This window comes from Dermacentor variabilis, chromosome 5 (genome assembly GCF_050947875.1).
Source record: "Dermacentor variabilis isolate Ectoservices chromosome 5, ASM5094787v1, whole genome shotgun sequence".
NCBI classification, from domain to species: Eukaryota; Metazoa; Arthropoda; class Arachnida; order Ixodida; family Ixodidae; genus Dermacentor; species Dermacentor variabilis.
Window position 1 is genome coordinate 63,417,392 of NC_134572.1, and position 21,380 is coordinate 63,438,771.

Consider the following 21,380-nt stretch of genomic DNA (forward strand, 5'->3'; position numbering starts at 1 on the left):
TCTGTTACTATTTCGCTCTTTTGATATTTCAATCTGAGAATATGTAACATGTAAAAGGCATGCGCTGTCGGTGTTTTGTTTCGTCACATTTGTATGTGGGCTGCCATTTTCAAAATTCCGAGGAATAACTTTATAAAGAACTTAAGACAAGGTAGGAGCAACTTTAGTGATAGAAGAACAACTTTGGTGCCGGATAGAATATGCGTGGTCCGAAATGATATTTTGCAAATAGACGGTCGACGCGGGACACCGACACCGGATTTTTGAGACAGAGGAGAGAGCATTACATTATGTTTTGCGTCCCGTTTGCATCATATAAGAGCCATAAACAAACTACCTCGATCAGCTAAAAGTTTTACGTTACATAAAGTCTATATAATTATATAGACACTACAAGCGAATTTTTGCCGTCGCCGCGACCTCCCTTGTTGACCCTTTTCGCGGCGACCCCGTGGGCGCTGCCATGTTTGATCACGTGGTGACGCCTCCATTGCTTGCCTCAACAGCCTCCGTTGCCTCCGCGTTTACAATGGATGTGCATGACGTCGATGCGGCTTGGCAAACCTCTGTTTCGGTAGATATCGTAGACGGTGGCTAGATGGACGACACGAAGCTTTGACCACAGCTTCAGAGAATATACAAGAGCGCTTTGGAAGCTGATTAAGCTATGTCCAAACGCCGCTAGGAGCGTATATGGGCTTGTTCTAAAAGCGAGGCTAAATATGTATTCCAAGCTATCCATGCAGACTTTCCACTCATGAATTGAATCAGGATTAGTGCGTTTTTCTCTTCCTTCTTTATTTGGCAAATATTTTTGAAGCAATGACTTATCACATTTCTGACTAGGTAAATTTCCTTGGTGCGGTCACTATGTGATTATTGCTGCCTAATCGCGCGTGGGTGTGCTGCAGTTCCTATAGATTTGTTCTTGCTGCGTGAAAGGCTTGAAACATAGCCGCTTTGTACATTGTAATACCTTGTAGCAAAGATGTATCATCGCTAGTAACTCGCTTACTCTTGTGGAGCGTCACTAAACATTCAGCTTCGACCATTCGGGCGCTATTGGTGTTGTCCGTCATTTATTGTGCATATGGTGCGTATATATTCAAGTGTGCGCCCATTCACTTATTGGCACTTTGGCGATAGAGTGGGCGTAAGATTCCGTGCCAGTTCGGGTAGACGTGTGTAGATACTGTGCGCGAAGCGTAATATGACAGGAAGCGACGCTTCTCCATTTGCCATTGTTTAACGAGCGGTACTCACTCTTGCGGACGTGCGCAAGTTTCTATATTCTTGAAGAAATGCGTACATCTCGAAGTGTCGGTAAGACGTACGGACAGTTGCAGCAACGGTCCGGAACTTGGCTACACAGATTCATTGCATTCCTTATAGTATGCCAGTCACTATTTTATCAGCCAACCTGCGTACGTCTTCAATCCACATATTGCTATATTGATTGAATAAAGACACACATAATTTCGTGATTGTTATCATCTTTATTTTGTCTAATTCGTTACCATAGTGAAAAAAAATAAAATGATGAGGTTTTACGTGCAAAACCACTTTCTGATTATGAGGCACGCCGTAGTGGAGGACTCTGGAAATTTCGACCACCTGCCGTTCTTTAACGTGCACGTAAATCTAAGCACACGGGTGTTTTCGCATTTCGCCCCCATCGAAATGCGGCCACCGTGGCCGGGATTTGATTCCGCGACCTCGTGCTCAGCAGCCCAACACCATAGCCACTGAGCAACCACGGCGGGTATACCATAGTGACCATAGCTTTTTGGTCGCTGTGGTACACCGCGATCGGTCGTACTGATGTGCTAGACACGTTCTTGCCGAAGGTTAAATGTATACACAATCGGTGACGCTCGTCGGCACATTGACGCCCGTGTAGCATTCAATTCGAAACCATTCCAACAGGAAGGGTATACAATCCGCTTGCCGTCGGGGCGCGCTAAGGTCGATGATTGGAGGGTATTCTATTGCGTTTTAACTTTTCGATCCTTCAATGGGATCGAAGGAGTGCTGCCATACCACGTTTTATGCCAAGAAGGTGATGCGTCATAACATGGTTGATAAGACAACATTCAGAGCAACCGCCACAACTAATAACACCACGCGGAAACAGTTGGACGATTATATATATATATTTTCCATTCTACCCGGCTCTTGCCCACGGACACATTTGTCATCAGAACCTAGAAATTCATTGTCTGTTACTATGCATCGGCCCCTTTCTCTTTTATGCAGCTTCGCTGTATAAAAGAGAAAGGGGCCGATGCATATTAACAGGCAATGAATTTCTGAACGTCGGCTATTTCATTTGTCGCGGCGTCCATCAAGGCATGCAACGCTGCAGCTGTTACTATTCAAGGGCTGTTCGTACAGACGTCGCGCGTTCAAGGCAACCCTCATAGGAATTCGAGTTAATTATTGTGATAGAAATTATATGGACACTACAGGCGCATTTTCGACGTCGCCGTCATGCTCCGTATAAAGTCCAAGGACGATAACACCGTCGCCGCATGCAATGGGGGCGACTGAAAGCGCGCGATGGTAGCGGACGATCGCGGCTCAATCTCGCGCGCGCAGAAGAAAGCGGAGAGGAAACAAGCACCGTCTTACGTCGTGCGAGAGGCCCCAGGTGCCCCAGGTGGAGGGGCGTATCAGCATCATCATCATCTATTTTCCCTTAATTAAGGGCCACTGTCGGGGTATTACATAAGGGGGGGGGGGGTTACAGAAGATAAGAATAGAAACAAAGATTACGATTTCCTACAAAACTCAGCCTGTGGATTCGTATGAGAACAAAAAAGGGGGGAAAAGAAAAAAAAAGCGAGAAAAAGAAAGTCCAAGAGGCACACTGAATACAGTGCAAAAGCAAATCAGCAGCACAGTCGCAATGTGAAACGTAAAGCAATCGCAAAAGAACGAAGACACATGCAGTCACGGAGGAAGGAAACTAAGGAGAGGCCCTGACGTCACTCTTTGTGAAGCAAAAGTGAAGCCGGAAGTTGGCGTTGCTCATGGCGATGCTCCGCCTTTTGGGCCACCCTCCTCTCTTGTTTACATCTTTCGCGAAACTACGCCGCGCTGCGCGTGATTTCGCGCGCTCGCGCAACGTCCGGCAGAGCACGGTGCAGGTAACACAGCGCAACAAGACACGGTGACTAACGCAAACCCGCCCACACAGCGCCTTTGCCACGGCACGAAACCTACCAGAGCGACACGTGTGAGCGCTCAAAACCATAACAACGGCGCCATTGTGGCCCAAAAGGCGTGGCCATACAGCAAAAAAAAATAAAAAAGCTGCAAAAAAAATGAGAACCTACTACGTCATTTCCGCCACACTTTTCTCCTAGCGCGCGGAGGGGGTAGGGCCTCTCCTTAGTTTCCTTCCTCCGTGCATGCAGTAAAGTCATTATAAGGTTAGGGTTTGAAGTGATCAGCAAGCCGCTGTTTTGAGATAATGGCGTCGGGGGGAGGGGACGGAGCGGGGACGGCGTTGTGCGGCCGGCAGCAGCTGCGCTTTGCGTGGTCTCGCGTGCCTTGAAAGCCATCTGCTACAAATCGGATACAAATCGGAAACTAGATTGTTTGACCGCTGGGTAACGTAGGTTTGTGAATAGGCAGCGCATGCGTGTATGTGTTTATATATTCATGGGTCACAGCCCAAATTAAACCAGTTGGAAGTGCCGCCCGTGTTGTCTATATGTGTCTTCCTTTTGTGTGTGCTAAATTGCGGCAAAAAAACATGTCTTTTGTCAGGGGTCGTGTCTAGGTGAAACTATAGTGTTCCTGTACATGCTCCCGCAGAGAGCAGAGTTGCGCATAACTTTTCCGGCACCGCTCGCACGGCTATTCGCCGAACGCTATCACGTGGTGGAAAATGACGTCGAATGGTCAACTGCACCACTGCGAAGCCAACTTTACGGGCGCGACGCCGACTTGTTTCCGTCAGTGCCATCGACATGAGAAATAGGGGCCCCGATAGTTTGGGGCCCCAAAGAGCTTTGCGGGTGTTAGCGTTGGGGCACGCAGGAGTGAAGAGCTTTAGAATAGGGCTTTGCGTTTGCGGATAGCGTCTTGCGCTGACGGCGTCGAAGGAAAGCTATTGGAAATAATTAAATAAAACATACCATTTTATGTTGAGAATAGTAATTTTGACGCGTGCTTTCGCGTTTAATTATAATTTAGAGTTTATTCTGTAAGCAGCAAACAATTAGTTGCGCATAGTTTTGAGTAACCAACATTACGTGCCTTCACCAGCCAAGCTAAGCCACGTTAGGGCTACGAGCCATAAAATCCACAATCGATTTCGGAATCAGCGGCGTCTAATGAATGAATCTTCATAACACACGCTAGTTGAGAGAAAGCGATAACCGCAGTCACTTCTCCTAGCTTGCGAACTTCACGCGTTACCACGAATCGAACCCAGTTTGGTGCTAGGTTAGAGCCGTCGTTTGGATGGGTGCCGCCATGTTTGTTTACGCAAATCATTTAGGGCAACTTTTGGGCCTCCCGCTAAATCAGCGAAATAGCGTGCCCGACGCAAAACCCAAGCGCAGTTTCATCTCGCGCATGCGCAGTGGCTTCGACGCTATTTGTTTGGGGCCCCAAAACGTTTGGGGTCCCTATTTTAAAACTGTCTGCGAACAGTCGAGCATGCGTTGCATTCATCGGCTCCGGGTTATAAGGTTCGCTATTCGACGACATATAAAGTCAAGGACCTTGTTGACTGATAAAAAACACATCATATTGACACTTGTATGCCAGTATGACGGGGTGCAGCGTACCAAAGCTCACAAACCGCACGGCAAGTGGCAAATCTTTTTACGCGGTGCCGTGCGGATAGAAAGACTTGCGCCGGCTACTGGGTATGGGCGCGGAGACCGGCCGGCTCCGAAAGGGACCAGGATATGCGAGGTGCGTTTGCCCTGTTTACAGAGGTGAGTTGGGCTTGTTTATATTAAAACAACATTTATCTCAAGTAACACCCCTGTTAACGCTGAGATGAGTTCGCATGGAATGAGAGGTTGTAGTCGATTTTTGGTGTATATGCGCAGCGCGACAAAGACGCGGGACAAAGAATGAACGACACCTCTGTGTCACGCTGCACATACACGCCAAGAATGTTGTCTTACCAATCCGCCCAATTCACTGTGCTGCTTGTACGATTGTTCTGACTATGCTGGTCTCGAGAACAGTGTGTTCAAAACAGGGTAAATACTAGCTACAAGATATAATTTGGCCGTTGCACCCTGGTTTTTCTCTCCTCTGTTTCTTATGTTATTTTTTGTTGGCGTTCTAATTTTCATGTAACGCCGATGTGCTAGCGTTCATTTTTTGTAGTAAGCGAAGACCTCGCGCACTCTCGCTTATGAGACAGCTGTGATAGCTTAAGCATTTACCGCCTGCAATATCTTTCTTGTTAGATCGGCCTTAGTAGACTTGAGGAATGCAAAATTCTGCCTGTATGCTTAATAAGCGCTGTGTTATTTTAAATGAACCTGAGTGGCATCAAGACGTCAAGAAAAATGTGTTCTCATATTACAGTCTGCAATGTGTGAATAAATATAAAAAATACAATAAAAATGACCTCTTGTTACTGTTAATAGTCTGTTGCCTCTCCAGTTGCTTTGAATTCTGCCCCCCCCCCTCCCCCAAGGCTCCGAGAACCAGCAATCTTGCCCAGCCATTACTCAACCATTCCCTTGTACGAAATAAATTTGATCTAGAAGCTCCTGTATCTTGAATCTTTTTCCACTTGTAGATTTGCTGCTACGAAGCAGATGTTTAGTATGCGGTATGAATGAATCATAAAAATAAGGTTTGCATAAAGTGCGCATGTGAACATTTGAAATGCGTTTAAATCTACGTGTCTGCACCGTATGTATCGAAAACGTGCAGATGCTGTGAACGACGGTTAGTGATAAATGAGGCTCTGTTAAAGGTCACTGATATAATTGCATGCAGGATAGTTCGCTTGGCGACGATCATTAATCGGCTTTTCGGCAGCCAAAATGCGCTCACGTAATTGTTCACTTTACGTGTGTGAAATTTTGTTTAAACATCCTTTAAAACATTTCTTGCCTTCCAGCCTCGGCGAGGAAACTTCATGTGCATGCCGAAAAACAACGCATCGCTTTTTGTTGCAACATAATGCGCGTTTGCACACGAGCTTTAGAGCTGTTTGAGCCACGGGCGCAGTCAGGGTTTTATTTCGGGGAATCGAGGGGAGTCCTACCTCCTATATGCACGTTCGTGTGTGTGTTTATATATACATATATATACACGCACATATACAAACTAAAGATTTCGGGTGGTTGCAACTTTATCTCGCTTCTACTGCGCCAGTGGTTCGAACATATGGCCTGTATTAAAAGGTGCCATCTTTCTCAGCACTTGCGAACAATTGCCGCATGTAGCTCGGGACCATCAGACAAAAAAAAGCAAATGGAACACCGCGCTACATTTGCCTCCTGCGCGCGCGAGGACTGGCTTCATTGCATAGCTGGAACATAATGCCGGACCTCTGCGCAACTCTGCCCCCTGCGGGCGCATATACAGGAACACTAGATGCAACGGCGGCTCATACCTTTGTGCGTGCTGCGTTCTCGCCACTCACTTTGCGTTGAAGCGATACACAGCACGAAGGTCACTTCGCTCGCTGCCGTTGCCACGCTTTCCCACGCCAGCGTTTTGACAGGGTGTGTCCGCGGTCATCAAGAGTGATGTGTTCGTGTTTGCTTGCGCGCTGACACCGTGCTTGTTAATTTAGATAGTAAGCGAATGTTCGCAAGTTTATACGGTCGATAAGAGTACTATCATTCGTATAGCTGTGTACGCAATACACGCAAAGTGCCCCGAGTGGCCAGTCGCGCAGCAATTTGCGTGTATTCGCGGGCTTCTTTCACGCCCGGAAAAAACAATTTTTATGTAGCATGTATAGCGCAACAGAAAGCTGTATCGGGAATGTTTCATGTTGCTCTACAATTTTCTCATTGACACTTTTCGTGTAATTATAATAGTTGAGAAGATGATTAATTAATTAAGACTAATTATGTCAGGCGGAATGCAAGAAACTATTCTAAGTATCTCCACGGTATGTGGTATTTGCATACTTTTAAATCTTGGTGCATGATAGTTCGGACACCCAATGTACGTGTGTGTGTATATATATATATATATATATATATATATATATATATATATATATATATATATATATATATATATATATATATATATATATATATATACACACACCAGAGGAGTCCAAGCGCAACTCTAAACCTTATCACTGTCAGTGCTTTGCACTTCTGGCGAACATGCCACAATTTTTTATTTAAAAGCTTGCTGTTGTCATACTTTAATAGATAAGGACATTATTTTTTTGCACGCGATAATTTTCATGCAAATCGGTTCACCAGTCACCAAGAACATTTCTGCATCTAGCGTGATACGGATTGTGCTCAAACTGAAAGTTATTTCTAATAAATACAAAAATATAGTCGAACTCAACTGACAGACCGGTGTTCTGAGGTAAGAAATGCGTCACTGGTGACTTTAACAAACCTTCATTAAGCAAGGAAAATACGTAAACATGATAGAAGAGCGATTGACACCAATGTGTAAATACGGCTTGTAAAAAGAGTATCATGACATTGATATACAATCTTGAAATAATATACAGAATATGTGAAAATAAAATGCAAGTTTTTATTTTCTTATCTAAAAAGCTCGGGTGCTTGTCCGGACAAGCTAGAGACGGAGCAGGAACTGACAGCTGCTCTTTAGTCTGACGCCGGTAGGCTCTTAGGAACATAAAAGAAAATAAATAAAGGCGGTGATAAGGTGCGGCGATGCGCACGTGTTTGCTGTGGACCCGAGACTGGACTTTGAAACGCGCGCGCAGAGGAAAGGTGAAAGGAGGACAGCCCTCATGACAGGTGACGTAATTCTGAGGTCAGCGAACGTCACCCGGTCTCTGCCAATCTATGCTCCCATCACATCTCATCACGCCTGGCTCGACGGCGCCTCTTGCGAAGATGGCTGTCGACTGGGGCGTCGACGAGTCGCCACCGCCTGTGGTGGACCTGTCTGGGCAGGAATTGAACGCAGAAAGCTTGGAATCACGACTGTCGGACGTAGCTGCGTCGCAGGAGGACGATGGCACGGCGCCGCGGTCGCTGCGGCTGGAGCGCAACCGGCTGGAGAGGCTGCCGTCGGCCGCCCTGGCGCCCCTGGGACTGCGGCTGCACACGCTAGACGTGAGCAACAACGGATTGACCAGCCTGGGTGAACAGCTACCGTGCCCTACTCTGCGCGTGTTGTTGGCGCGGGGTAATCGGCTAAACGAGCTGCCTAAACAGATGCCGGCGCCACTTCTGGTGCTCAACCTGTCGGGCAACCAGTTTACCACACTGCCCGACCAGCTGACTCAGCTTAACGAACTGCGACACCTCTACATGGGAGGCAACATGCTAGACCAGTTACCGGACTGCGTCGGAAACATGCTCAGGTAACTACCGATTCGCAGCGTCAGCTGTCATCTGCGACTCATTATAATACTACTTACAATGCGATGACGCGAGTGAAAGGGCTTCAGAATGAAAGTGATGATAGCGCCCTCTCGACAGCCGCTCTCGGCGGCCGCGTGTGTTTTTCTTGGCAGGTGCACAGCAGTTGCCAACACGCCGTGCGCAGTAGTTCTGATAGACCCCGTCTTGTTCCACGAGTCCAGAAAAGCCAGCGTGCCGAGCTCGTAAAGCTTTTAGGAAATATAGTTCCAACGAACACTGCTTTAATCACATGAACATGTTCCTTGGTCTGTACACGTTATTTCGTGCAGAGTATCGTGCTGGCCAGCAGCAATACCATCTAATTCATGTTGACAGTAATTCATAAGTTTTTACACAACCTGTTCACTGAAGTTTTTATGCTGAGAATGTGTCCTCAAACTGTACTTTAAGGCTGCATTTTGTTTGCACCACATAGAGTGCTCAATATTTCATCAGCTCTGTTGGAAACTTTACAGCACTGATTCCAAGCTGCTGTGATAACGTTTCTTTGTAGAGTTGGCCTGCACTATGTAGGCAGAGATATCTCACAGAGCAGCAGCAATTGCTTTGACTTTGAAAGAGAATGAAATGCAGATTTGTACACTGCTTAATCCTAATTCTTCTCATGCTTTGGTGTGTCACATGATGAGGTAAAGCGTAAAGTGATGTTGGACAAGAGCAAGTGCAATGGTCTGCAAACATACTGTTTATAATTCAAGGCATGCACTGTTATGTGTTATGCGTAAAGCAATAAGCAAGTGTTTGGTAGACTCTGCATGTTCAGAATCCATCAGTGCAATAAAGTTTTGCAGTGGGCCTGACAAGATAATGTTTGTGGGAACTACAAAGCCTGTATTTTTAATACACAATTTTTGACCACCTCAAGCAGCTGTAAATGCATAGGCTTTACTTAAAATTGTGTTCATGACTGCGGTTGCTTGCCTGTTCTATGTATACCCATGCCACTCGAGCACAGAAAATAACATTAACTTGCTAATGCCTTAAATTGTAATGCTATTTGCATGATGCCGCATGGACAAACCTAATGCCATTTGCCTTAATGTCATTCGCTATCTAATGTGTTCACCAGAACTAATTTCACTGAGAAATGCGTACCCTCGACTCTATACCTTGTGCAGTGTGGTACAGTTGAAGTATTTGAAAGAGTCTCTACCATGTAAAAAATCATTTCTACATAACAATCAACTACAATGCTCCTGCAACTAGTTGTTCTTGGTTTACTTCCTCAGGTCAGCATTGGCTTTGACTGGCCAAACCATAGAGGTTCTCACTATAACACCTAGAAGGAAATCTGGTGCCACCGTCTATGGGAGTTTCCTAAGGAGCGCTGTGCCATCATGGGAATGACGGTATATGTGTCTGTGAGGCTTGTGTTGGCTGGTGTTGTAAGAGGCTTCATCTAAAATGTGGATATGGCTACATAAATAACACATTCTGAAAGTAAAATCTTCATGAAATGTTTCCATTCATGCATATTACATCTTCCAGTGAAGTTTACTCACCAACAATGCATAACCAAGTGAAGAAAAGCAAGGACAGATGACAAACTCTTCCAAAACGAGCACGAATCTTGTCATCTGTTCTCCAACTGTAGCGGCCTGCTGATACGTTTTACGTTTCATATAATTGTACATGCAATAACAAGTTCCCATAGTTAAACAAAACATGTTTTTGTGTGATAATGAAGCTAAAACAACTTTCTACGTGCTGTTTTACCAGAAAATTAATCATTGTGACTGACAGAACGGTGCTTGCCTGGCTCTCTGAAAACGATGCCAATCCAAAGTCACAATATACCAGCATTCCCATGCATATCACAGCACAGCAGCGCCAGATTTCCTTCTAGGTAATATAGAGAGAAACTCTATGGGCCAAGCACCGTTCTGATTTTGGGCTTTGGATTTGACTTGGAATGGCCAAAGTTGCTGTGGTCGATGGCAACGTCGTAAATGACAGCTGCAAACTCAATATAACGACACTGTAGTATGCTTACTTTTATGATTCACTATTTGTAAAGGGAAAAAGTAAACTTGTAAATGCATATTTATTTTTATTTAGTACCTTAAAATTGCTCACTTCAGAAGATGTTGTCATCGACATCACCACATCAAATGTCGTTAAGTTTGGATGTGTAGTTGCCCCACGAAAAAAATTATTAGGGAACTTAAGGCATTAATGCATGAATGTCATTTTTTGTGCCTGTGTGGCACGGGTATTGGGTTACTTTATCATTGTACATTTTGCTTGTTTGACAATATCACTGTAGTATGGCAACATGGTTGTCAAAAAACTTAAAACTTGTATAATGTTGTCCTAGGTTTTACAAGCAAGTTTCACAACTTTCTTTTTGTCCTTTATTTTGCTACAAAGCATGAACACATATTCATTTATGTAAAGCAAAGCTTGGGGCAGTGTATTATGCACTGGTACTCAGCAGAGGCTTTTCTTGTGCTTATATATGCTGCTGTAAATATTTTAGAAGTGCATTATTTCGATGAGAGCGAAAAATGCTCATGTACTTAGATTTAGCTGCGCGCATAGGTACCAGGTGGTTAAAATTATTTAGTAGCCTTCCACTATGGTGTGTCTCATATTCAGATCATGTTCTTGGCTTGTAAAATATGAAAACTTAATTTTATTTTATTGCATTGTCGATCAGAAAATACTTGGTTCACATGAGCAGCACTGATTGCCCAGCCTGAGTATGTCCAATATCTAAGAAAACATTCTAAGTTGGGGCATACTTCCAGATTTTCAAGGCATTGGATTCTGTATCACTTCACTTTAGCGAGATAAAGATGTGCATAATAAACTTCTCAGAGCCATTAGCTACAGTAAAGAACGAGAAGAAAGGGGGTTAACCGAGGGGCCCAATTTTTATTAATCGTATCATGAGAAGCCAACAAACAGACGCCAAGGACAACATAGGGGAAATTACTTGTACTTACTAACTGAATTAAATAAAGGATAAATTCATGGCAATGAAAGTGGATGAAAAAACAACTTGCCGCATGTGGGGAACGATCCCACATCTTCACATTGCGCCTGTGATGCTCTAACCAACACAGCTATAGTAGCATCTTAACAAAGGCGCAATCTATTTTTTTTGTTGTTGTGTAACATTCTGAGCACTCTTGTACATCTTGCAGAGCACAAGGAAGTGAGTTCTTATAATTTTTTATCTTGTCTCATTCAATGTGAGTGATCTAGGTCCATTTAAGGTCCTTGCTTGCAGCAATGTGATTACAAACATGTTAGGAAAAAGCGTCTGTGTTGCAAGTCATACGTTTTCGTGTTACTACTTACCTTTAAATGACAAAAAATGCAGAGTGCATCTCTTCAGGACCACCCACATATTGCTGAAATGTACCATGCAAACACAGATACTCATTTACTCCTATTTGTCTTGCTCTATTATATTCTTACTCTCGGCTTACATTCTTCCAAATGAAGGTATCATTACTGAAGCGACTGGAAACCTAATTTACCCTCTTAGTGCACGCTCCTCTAAGTATTGCAAAGTTTGCAGTTTAATCGGTTATTTATTTCTGCGTGTTCGACTACAGCCGTGTCACAGGAGAATGCCTAGCAGCGAGGAAGACTTATGAATTAAAGAGTGTCTCAAAGGAAAATAGTTCTTGTGAAGTGATACAAAAACAATAGTTGCTGTTCCTTTGCTGTGATAGGCACTGACAACAGGGGGAACATTGGTCTTAGAAACACTCTTAGAAACAGAAACCTTTCAACTGCTGAATATAGCAGTGTCATTTCATGTAAGTATGGTGGTAAGGGCACAGCACTCGCTGCAGCTTTCATCTTTATTTGAGCAATCTTGCAGGCCTGTGTTCACAAAAATGTTCTTACGCTAGAACTGTTTGTAAAGGCTAAATACAAGTCAAGTGCATTGACATTATTAGTAAAGGTGGCCAGCCAGTGGCAAACAGCTCTTGCAAGCTTTGTGCCCTTGTACCTTGGGTGTAATTCACGTATGGGTCTCATTCAAAAGATGTTGCTTCTGAACAAATTGCTGTGACTAGATAAATGCTCGGGTAGTTACGAAGAAGATGTAAGTGCCTTATGTGGGTAGGCTGTGATTGTTCACGCTGCTGTAAAGATAAATTTTATTGACCTACAACAACAACGTATGTACTCTCGGCTGAGTCATTGAAACTTGCATACATTGACGTGGTGCATCTGTGTGTGTGTGTATATATATATTTCTCTCCTTCCGTGCGTCTGTTCAGTGTGTCGCAGGGAAGATAATCTAATTTAATGGTTGATAGGTAAACTAAACTGTAAAGCTGTTCTGTGAACGGCGTTTCTGGTTTCCTCACAGCGCCGTAAGTGTCAAAATGCAGCAATGTCCTGCTCTCACGTGACCACACACACCGTGTCACGGCATTACAATGCAGTATCTTCCTGGGAAACGAAACCGAAACTGCCGTAGAAAAGCTATTATGTTATATTATTTATGGCGCTGTGAATTTTGTCATCATTTTTTTTCTAGTGTTTAAATTATAGAAGTTGTAGTTAAGCAAAAATAATGAATATCGGAAATATCATGTCAGTACCCCTTTAAGCTGTTTTATCAAATTACGCGTTTGCATTAGAAAAAGTCGCAGTTTCGCCCGAAAAACGAAGCATCAATTGCGATAGCCAATTAGTGGACAGCTATACGAAGTAAGGATGGTAGTTTTATCGGCCGTATAAGAGTAGTAAACATAAGCGTACTAACTAAATTAAACATGGTGTCACACGTGCACAAGTAAGCATGAACACATCTCACTCGACCGCGGAAGTACTGCAGCAGCAGCGAGCAAATTGACCTTCGTGCTGCCTCTCGCATCAACGGGAACTAAGCCGGGAAAACGCGGCGTACGGCGGACTCTGCCCCGTCGTAGGTGGCTTTCAAGATACAGTGGCCCGGGCGGGCGAGCGCGGCCACTTAGAGTAGAACCAGCCTTACTTGAATTCCCGCCGGAGCCTTGTGCGCTTCCTCCCCGCTTTCTTCCCTTGCGTGCGCGAGATTGAGCCGCGATCGCCGGCTCACCCTCGTACGCTTTCACTGGCACATGCAGCATACGGCGCACGGCGACAATTTTATCGCCCTTGGATTTTATACGGAACCTCACGGCGACGGCAGAAATACGCCTGGAGTGTCCATATAATTGGTATGGCAATAAAAACTGACACTCTGTGAGAGGAAGCTTGGTAAGGGAGAAAAGACACGAGAGCGAAAGACTGGTGGTGACGCCGCCGTGAAGTTCTCGCACCAGCTTGCTGTAACGTCATGAATTTTGACACCGTCTGCTCGGATCTACTTAATCATTTATCTGTAAAGTAAGACTACAGTGCATTAAAAAAAAAACCATAACTCAAACAAGCAAGTTACGGTCACTTCTCTCGAGACAAAAATGCCCAAATACGAGATAATGCCTTTGACTTCGTAACGCTGACTTACCTACTTCTGGCGAGAAGTTCAAGTAAGAGAAGTTTCATTTTGTCCGCTAGTGACCGACCTGTTACCGCCTAATAAATACTGATAGAACCTTGAAATACTATTGTGTCTAAATTGCCTTCCTGTTCTACTGTTTCCTTAATTTTTAGAGACAATGTAGTAGAGTTAAATAGGATTTTTTTTCTGCGGGATAACTTGAATGGTTCAGCGTCGGCGGACATCAGAAATTGTGTGGCGACATCTGACGTTTTTATTAATTGCGTTGTAACACGTGTTGCAGGCGCCGAATTGAGACCAATGAGAACTCAATGTTGGATCACATATACCTGGTATCCATAATGCAGTGACTAGCTTTGAGAGAAACTTGCAGCGAAATGTCCGTCGACGTCCTGTTTATTATTTCACGGAAAGCCTTCCTTCCGCAGTGAGCGCGGAAACCATGCGCACGGAGCAGAATTTTGGGGGCAAATTTCGGAGACGGATATCTTAAAGCTGGTGAATTAGTATAAGGATACTAACTTAAGCACTGACCGGTTTCAAATTACGCGATTTCAACATGTGCCCTGAAATAATTAAATACAGAATTCAATCAGCGAATTTAGATTGTTATTCCATGATAACTACACAATTTCTAATGGCCGTATCGGCGCTCATTAATTCGTTACCGGAGATGACTGCCTTTATATCGCTGCAGCAACAGTTGTTCCATCTTTTCTTTAAAAGAATTTCTAGTTCTGTGCCAAAATAAACAGTATAACAAGTATTTCTATTATTTTTACATTCAATTTAACTATCTTTTTTAGCCGCCTTGGTAGCACAATTCTATGGCGTGAGATACATTATTCGAAGAAGTGGACACTAATTGCATAGAAAATCGCAGTAAATATACTGCTAATTATCAAAATATTATTCAACTACTGGCTATACAACTCTAAGAATTAAGCCTTACCTCATGAGCTCCTGTCTAGATGCATGGTAGCGGAGAAATCGCATTTCTCGGCATTGACTAAGCCAGTTGTGATCAGGTTTGTTACATTTAAAAGTGAATGTTAAAACCTATCGACTTAGGGAGTAGAGCTTTGATTTAGGCCATTTATGTTTCTTACAAAATTTCTAGAAAATCGAAAAAAGAAGTAACTGAAACAGTAGACTCTTTAACTAGCAATAAAAGATTATATAAGAAATTCTGGAATCTAATTTGTGGGTCGGTAGAACAAGTTCTTGCAAGAACAAGTGTTGTAATTCAACATCTTCACGTAAGCTCTAACGTATCACATGCGCCCGCTTTAAAAGCTCTAACAAATGCTGTCTTCTCTCTTAAACAGTTCAAACCAGTTCAACGGTTGTCTACTGAGAGCATTTCTTTCTTTTACACGGTTGTCACACGGAACACGTTCGATCGCGATCGAACCCGATTGGGGCCCAATTTCTCTATCGCAATTGGCTCCTTAGAGCAAGCTGCGGGAAGGAGCCAATCGGCGGTCTATAATTCCGATCCAGATCGGGCTCAATCGCGATAAAAAGCGGCCGTGTGACACCGGTATTACATGTATTTGAATTGGGAAATCAGGGTTGGCTGCCAATTAAAGCTTCGTCTCGGCAGTCCTGCTTCTTCTTATGCCCTCCCCCCCCCCCCCCCCCATTTCCGGACGTCACACATTCCATGACAAATGGCGTTCGCTATCCGTGGGAGAGGCTTAGAGGCAGCGATTTCGCTTTAAAATTTCGAATTAATGGCCCACATCAAGTCGCGATTGGTGAGTTAAAGCCGGCGAGTTCTTAAGGCGTGTCCACTTGGAACGAATGTTGAAACTAGTACTATGCATTTGAAATAAGTGCTGTCAAACTTGCGGCCAGTAGGCACAGTTGTCCCACTAACATTTAACCAATAAGCGCGTTCCAAAACTGGGCGGGACAAGTTTAACTAAAGAATAGAGGGTCTTTTAAGTGGTACACCAGTGCATTTCGTCGCACTATTTGCGCTGAGCCGTGCTCCCGCAAGGGCTGCAGATGATAGCGCCTACCCATTCCTTTCCCGCAACGGACCACTTCTCTGTCGCACTATTTCGTAACGCGCATCTCGAAAACTGATGCCAGCCTCAGAATTCGTTATTAGTGGATGTGTCTTGCGAACTCGCGCGCTCTGTTTCTTTAATTGTAATATGCGCCTTAAAGTCACTATACTATATAAAAAAAGTAGTCATTCAATTGCTAATTAGTCGGTCGTGCATTTGGACTTCACATGCAAGTAATGTACGCCTATTGAAGTAATATAGCTCAAGGAGGCACAATTGTGCTATCTCCTGCGGGTTAACTTTTTATGAAATTCGGTTGAGATAACAAGAAAGAAACACCTGGTATACGCTACTGTCACAAACTGACGGAACAAATGGGATGCTTGAACGTCGTTCTTGGCTCTGCACCAAAATGAAGGCGGTAAGCAGTCACGCCGTCGGCGACAACTTTCACTACACGAGCTCTCCGATAAAGCCCACATGGCCGCCGCGTACGTGATGCGCCCTGCGTATTCGTGGAGCGTCAGGGTCATGGAAACTCGGCCGCGGCGCGAGGCAGTAGTCGCACGCTTTCCGGTCCAAAGGTTGCGTACAGCACACACCCGCATTCGGAGTATTCGCGCGAGGGCGTCAAGGGCCCCGTGTCGCGGAAAATCCGGCATCCGGCGTCGTACAGCACTTCGGCAAAAATAATTTTTGCCCAATACGCAATTACTCGTTTACCACCGAATTTGCTCACACCTTGTCTTTCATTCTTCACAAAGTTATACCTCGGAATATTGAGAACGGCAGCCCACAAACAAATGTAATAATAATAAAAAGAAGCGCCGGCAGCGCATATCTTTTATGTTAGCTGCTCTCAGAGTGAAATATTAAAAGTGCGAAACAATAATAGGAGGTCGACTCATGCAAGAGGCCGCGTTTCTACCGGAAGGCTTGCCATCGTGCATAGCGTTCGTCGCCAGCGTTTCCCGGTAAACGTTACGGTTGCATCAGCTGCAGTTGCCGGGAAGCATGAAAAACAGTCCGGGGTCTTCGAATGCTATCGCTTTCCGCTGTTAAAAGTGAAGCTTAAGCGTCTGGTGTAAAGCTTAAGCCAGCGCCACGCATGGGCCTCTAACAGTCGACGTGCCACACCCTCTGCAGCGCAGACGTCATGCAGTATGTGATCTTTGGCGCTTACAAATTGCTGACAAACCATATTGCTTTCCTTAATTTCATTATCTGCTGGCCTCTTACAGTTGTGTGAGTGTGTGTCGCATACAAAGCATTCATTGACAGCAGACTTTGCAGACCTAATGAAAAAAGATATATTGCGTCGTAATATGGCTAGTATCGTAGACAGTAAGGTTTTTCTTTTTTTTTTTATGCAGTGATCGCGAAGAGCCCGCACAATTACACAACTTCTTTGTTAAGGCCCAGGGTGAATGATTATGCTGCGTATTCTAGGTAGTCCTATATCCAAGACCAGTCCGTTCTGAAGCTAGGTAGTAAGGTTCGTCTCCTTCCTTTTGCGCGATAGCGCATCGCTGGCCTTGTCAGAGGCGTGTCGTAAGATGGTGATATGATGACCCGGACTTGGTACACCTTGTCTGAGTGTGCGGGAGTTGATAGGTGCTTATCAGTTATCCGCTGAAAGGAATCGCGGCATTAGGTCGCGCGTCGACCATATTGAATATATTAGCGCAAGATCGGGCTTTGCTTTTCGCTTCCGTAGCACGTAAACGCTTCGAATCGCAAGTTTAATTGACAGCGGATATTTCGAATGTTACAATATTAAAATACTTTTGGAAATGGTAGCGTCCAAATATGCGATATGAACATAATTAGAAAAGGGTGGCGATGTCGGCTTGTTGGTGAAACTTGATGGTTGAGCGCAGGGAGACACAAGGACAACGGAAGACACATTGGAGGCACAGGTGCTACGAACAACAATGATCCTAATTTCCTTCACCGAATGGAACAAAATGCTACCTTCAGTCAGTGACGTCACACATCACGTGAAACACTTTTCAAACAAAAAAGAAAGCTAATTAGATTTTTCATGTTTGGCTCTCCAGTAACTTGGCTGCAAATCGATATGGCCGTGGCAATGAACTGACTGCAAAAACAGACTATAAAAGATATTAATTCCGAACTTTGCGGAGAAATGCATTGGCGTTCTAGTTAATTTTGTGCTTACAAGGACGATTTGTTAAAGTAACTGGAACGCCAATGCATTTCTCCACAAAGTTCGGGAAGCAATATTTAGAAACTGGTGTCATCCTGAGAATTCGTTCCAAGTGGATCCGTCTCGCCAACTCCACGGTAGAATTTGCAAATTGCGATATGGGCCATAAGGTAATTAGTTAAAGTGTAATTAGTCCATTATGTATTTCAGTTTCTTGTGCAAGTAGTGTCCGCCGCTTCGAGTAGACCACCTCATGAACTACAATTGTGCTATCTGCCACAGGCAACCTTTAAGAATTTTGGAAAGTCTTCGCTGAAACACCCTGCATATAAAGATAATTTGACTGAGAAGCTTGTCTGCCACTGTTAGGGGAGGGAGGCGTATAGGCATAGGTGTTATTTGCCAACTGATTCGCTCTCCCGCCTCTGTTTGCCAGCGCCATCCTCTAACGGAGGTTATAAAGATTCTTTAGAACCTCCATGCCCCCGCCCCCCCCCCCCCCCCCCCTGAAAAAAAAAAAAAACTTTGTTCGGCGTTGTGCGGCAAGAAGCTCCTAAGGGCCGCGCCGTGCTTCCCCTCTTCCCACGCGCAGCCTGGAAGCTCTGTACTTGGGCGGCAACCGGCTCGAGGAGCTGCCGGCCTCGCTGGGCCGGCTCTGGCGGCTGCGCAGCCTCTGCCTGAGCGGCAACCGACTGGCCAGCGTGCCGGCCTCGCTGGCCGACCTGCGCAGCCTGCGCTCGCTGGCGCTGCACGACAACCGGCTGCGCACGCTGCCCCCCGGACTGGTGCGCCTGGGCCAGCTGGTCGAGCTGAGCCTGCGCGGCAACCCGCTCGTGGGCCGCTTCGTGCACGACCTCACGTACCGGGCGCCGAGCCTGCGCGAGCTGGCGGCCCGCTGCGCGATCCGCGCGCGCCTGCACGAGTCGCCGGAGGCGAGCGCCTTCCTGCCGGCCAGCGTGCGCGAGTACCTGGCGTCGGCGCAGCACTGCGTCAACCCGCAGTGCGGCGGCGTCTACTTCGACAGCCACGTGGAGCGCATCCAGTTCGTGGACTTCTGCGGCAAGTACCGACTGCCCCTGCTGCAGTACCTCTGCTCGGCGCACTGCAGCTCTCAGCTGCAGGCCGACTCCTCGGCCTCCTCGTCGCACGCCCAGGATCCGGTGGAGGAGGACCCCGACCGCCTGCGACGCGTCCTGCTCGGGTGATCGCGGACGTTGGGCGCAGTGCGGGCGGGGCGATTGAAAAGGGACCACGTGGCGTGATCGATGGACGTCCGCGTACGAGCAGTGTGCGTGCCGTCGCTCTGCTGTAGACCTGATGAGATATACAGACACGTGAACGCAGTACAGGTAGCACCAGTGGCGTCGTATAAGTGAGGCCTAGCACCTCCTTTTCTCTTAGCTATATTGCCGCAAGGTTAGAAAGGTCCAGGATAGGTGGGTCACGTAACTATCACAATATGATTAACAATTTTATCTTCAGTCCTTGTAGATTTTCCCCCTTGTTCATAAATAGTGTTTGAAACACCGGACACAGTTCACAGGTGCAGGCGACTCTTCACAGAATGGTACAGCGATGGCTGAAAAGACTTGTGCTGCAAGTTCATCAATGACTTCGTTGATCAAACGGTGTATGGCTTGAAATGAGTAGTAGCCAAGAGAAACAAAATGCTGGTTCAAGTCATACGATTTACTATTTCTCAATTTCAGTATCCCCTTTAATCCTGGATATTAATTTGTGCTCCTTTGTTTTTCTTGCAAAAACGGGGGTCTCGCATTCAAGGCAGTGCTGTCCGTATTTAGTCAGCAGAAATGTGTATGAATGATATCTCTTACTATGAATTACGGATCCAATTTCTTTATATTCACTTTTTCATTTATGTGTACTTCACTGCACAGTGTAAGAAAGTGTATTTGAAGAAATCCATTCAGACCAGAATTCATGTGTACAAAAATGGTGTGCAGTGGAGTCATGAGGTTCTTATTTGATAAGTGCTCCTGCAGTTTTTAGCATTTGTGCACCAGTTTATGAACAAAGGCCACTTCATAGCTTTGTTGCACACACATTAATGAATAGTACGCATATCGTGTATTTATCAAAGTATGCATCTTCAACACGTGAGATGTGCCTTAGTTGCATGTGCCTGACTGCAGCCGAATAGAGGTTATATAAATATATCACCACATATAAACGTGTCACAACTGAGCAGGCATGTTTCAATAAGCTAACAATTGGAGTGGAGAAGTAGTAGAATTTGCCAACTTGCACAATTCAAACATTGTTGATAACGCATCAGCTGCATTGCCCTTTTGATTAGTTGATGCTAATCTTGTTTGCTGGTCTCAATATTCTTGCACTAAATAAAACCTTTTATAGTGTGACAAAGGACATCTTTATTTGAAAGTGATGATGGACAAGAGTGTTATTAGAACCGATTATTTGATTTTGTTGAGATGTGAGTATCCTTGCATTAATTTTTCGAAATGTGAGGGTTTCCTCTGTTCTCAAATCCTGTTAGTCACAATATTCTCCCTAGTTGCTTTGTTATGTGCAGTGAACACTTCATCTGAAGGCAGATAAGGAAAAAAGAATTGTGCACAAAAGATTAAATTGGATTGAAACTAAAATGCGTCACATTTCTATGTTGTTGGCTTAGATATTACTATCGGTGGACTGTAATGGTGCTGAACCAAACGCCTATGACTGGGTTTTATACCACGCTCCATCTCGGTTTGCAACGATGCGCATCCCTTTCGAGATTAGAGCTGGAGGGAGCCTGCCTGGGCCGATCGTTTAGCTGATCACAGAGAAATAGAATTATTCACGTGAGCATAAATCTGCTGGATCTCGGCCATACTCGCAGGTTCAAAGGTGAGAGCGCCACCGAGAGCTTTGAACTGTAGCGACACGCTCTGAACGAACCAGGCGCTGAATGTAAGCTGTGCCACTAAAACAACCAGTCTAACAAGAAAAGCGTGCGTGTGAAAACATCACGTGAGCAACTTTTCCAGAAATATGTGCCTGGTTAGTGCCCTCTAATGTAGCCCCAGAATGCTGGCAAATTTGCAGTGATGAGGCAGTGGGGATCGTTTCCGTGACGCTATGTGGATTGGGCCTGTTAAATCATCATAAAAGACATCTCTGAG

At 45.1% G+C, this 21,380-nt stretch overlaps 1 protein-coding gene across 1 annotated transcript; it reads left to right on the top strand.

Moving 5' to 3' along the window:
* The first annotated feature begins 7,981 nt into the window (after window positions 1-7,981).
* On the top strand, window positions 7,982-20,620 carry LOC142582671 (leucine-rich repeat-containing protein 58). Its single transcript, XM_075692602.1, has 2 exons — window positions 7,982-8,530; window positions 18,827-20,620. The coding sequence occupies exons 1-2, from the start codon at window positions 8,007-8,009 to the stop codon at window positions 19,437-19,439; spliced, it is 1,137 nt and encodes a 378-aa protein (XP_075548717.1). The 5' UTR covers window positions 7,982-8,006; the 3' UTR covers window positions 19,440-20,620.
* Window positions 20,621-21,380: the final 760 nt, after the last annotated feature.

What these genes read in the sequence shown, in the direction of transcription:
- LOC142582671 (XM_075692602.1), top strand. Translation starts at nt 8,007, where the DNA reads ATGCTCCCATCACATCTCATCACGCCTGGCTCGACGGCGCCTCTTGCG. An exon ending in TGCGTCGGAAACATGCTCAG is followed by an intron (nt 8,531 to 18,826) that starts GTAACTACCGAT and finishes TCCCACGCGCAG; the next exon opens with CCTGGAAGCTCTGTACTTGG.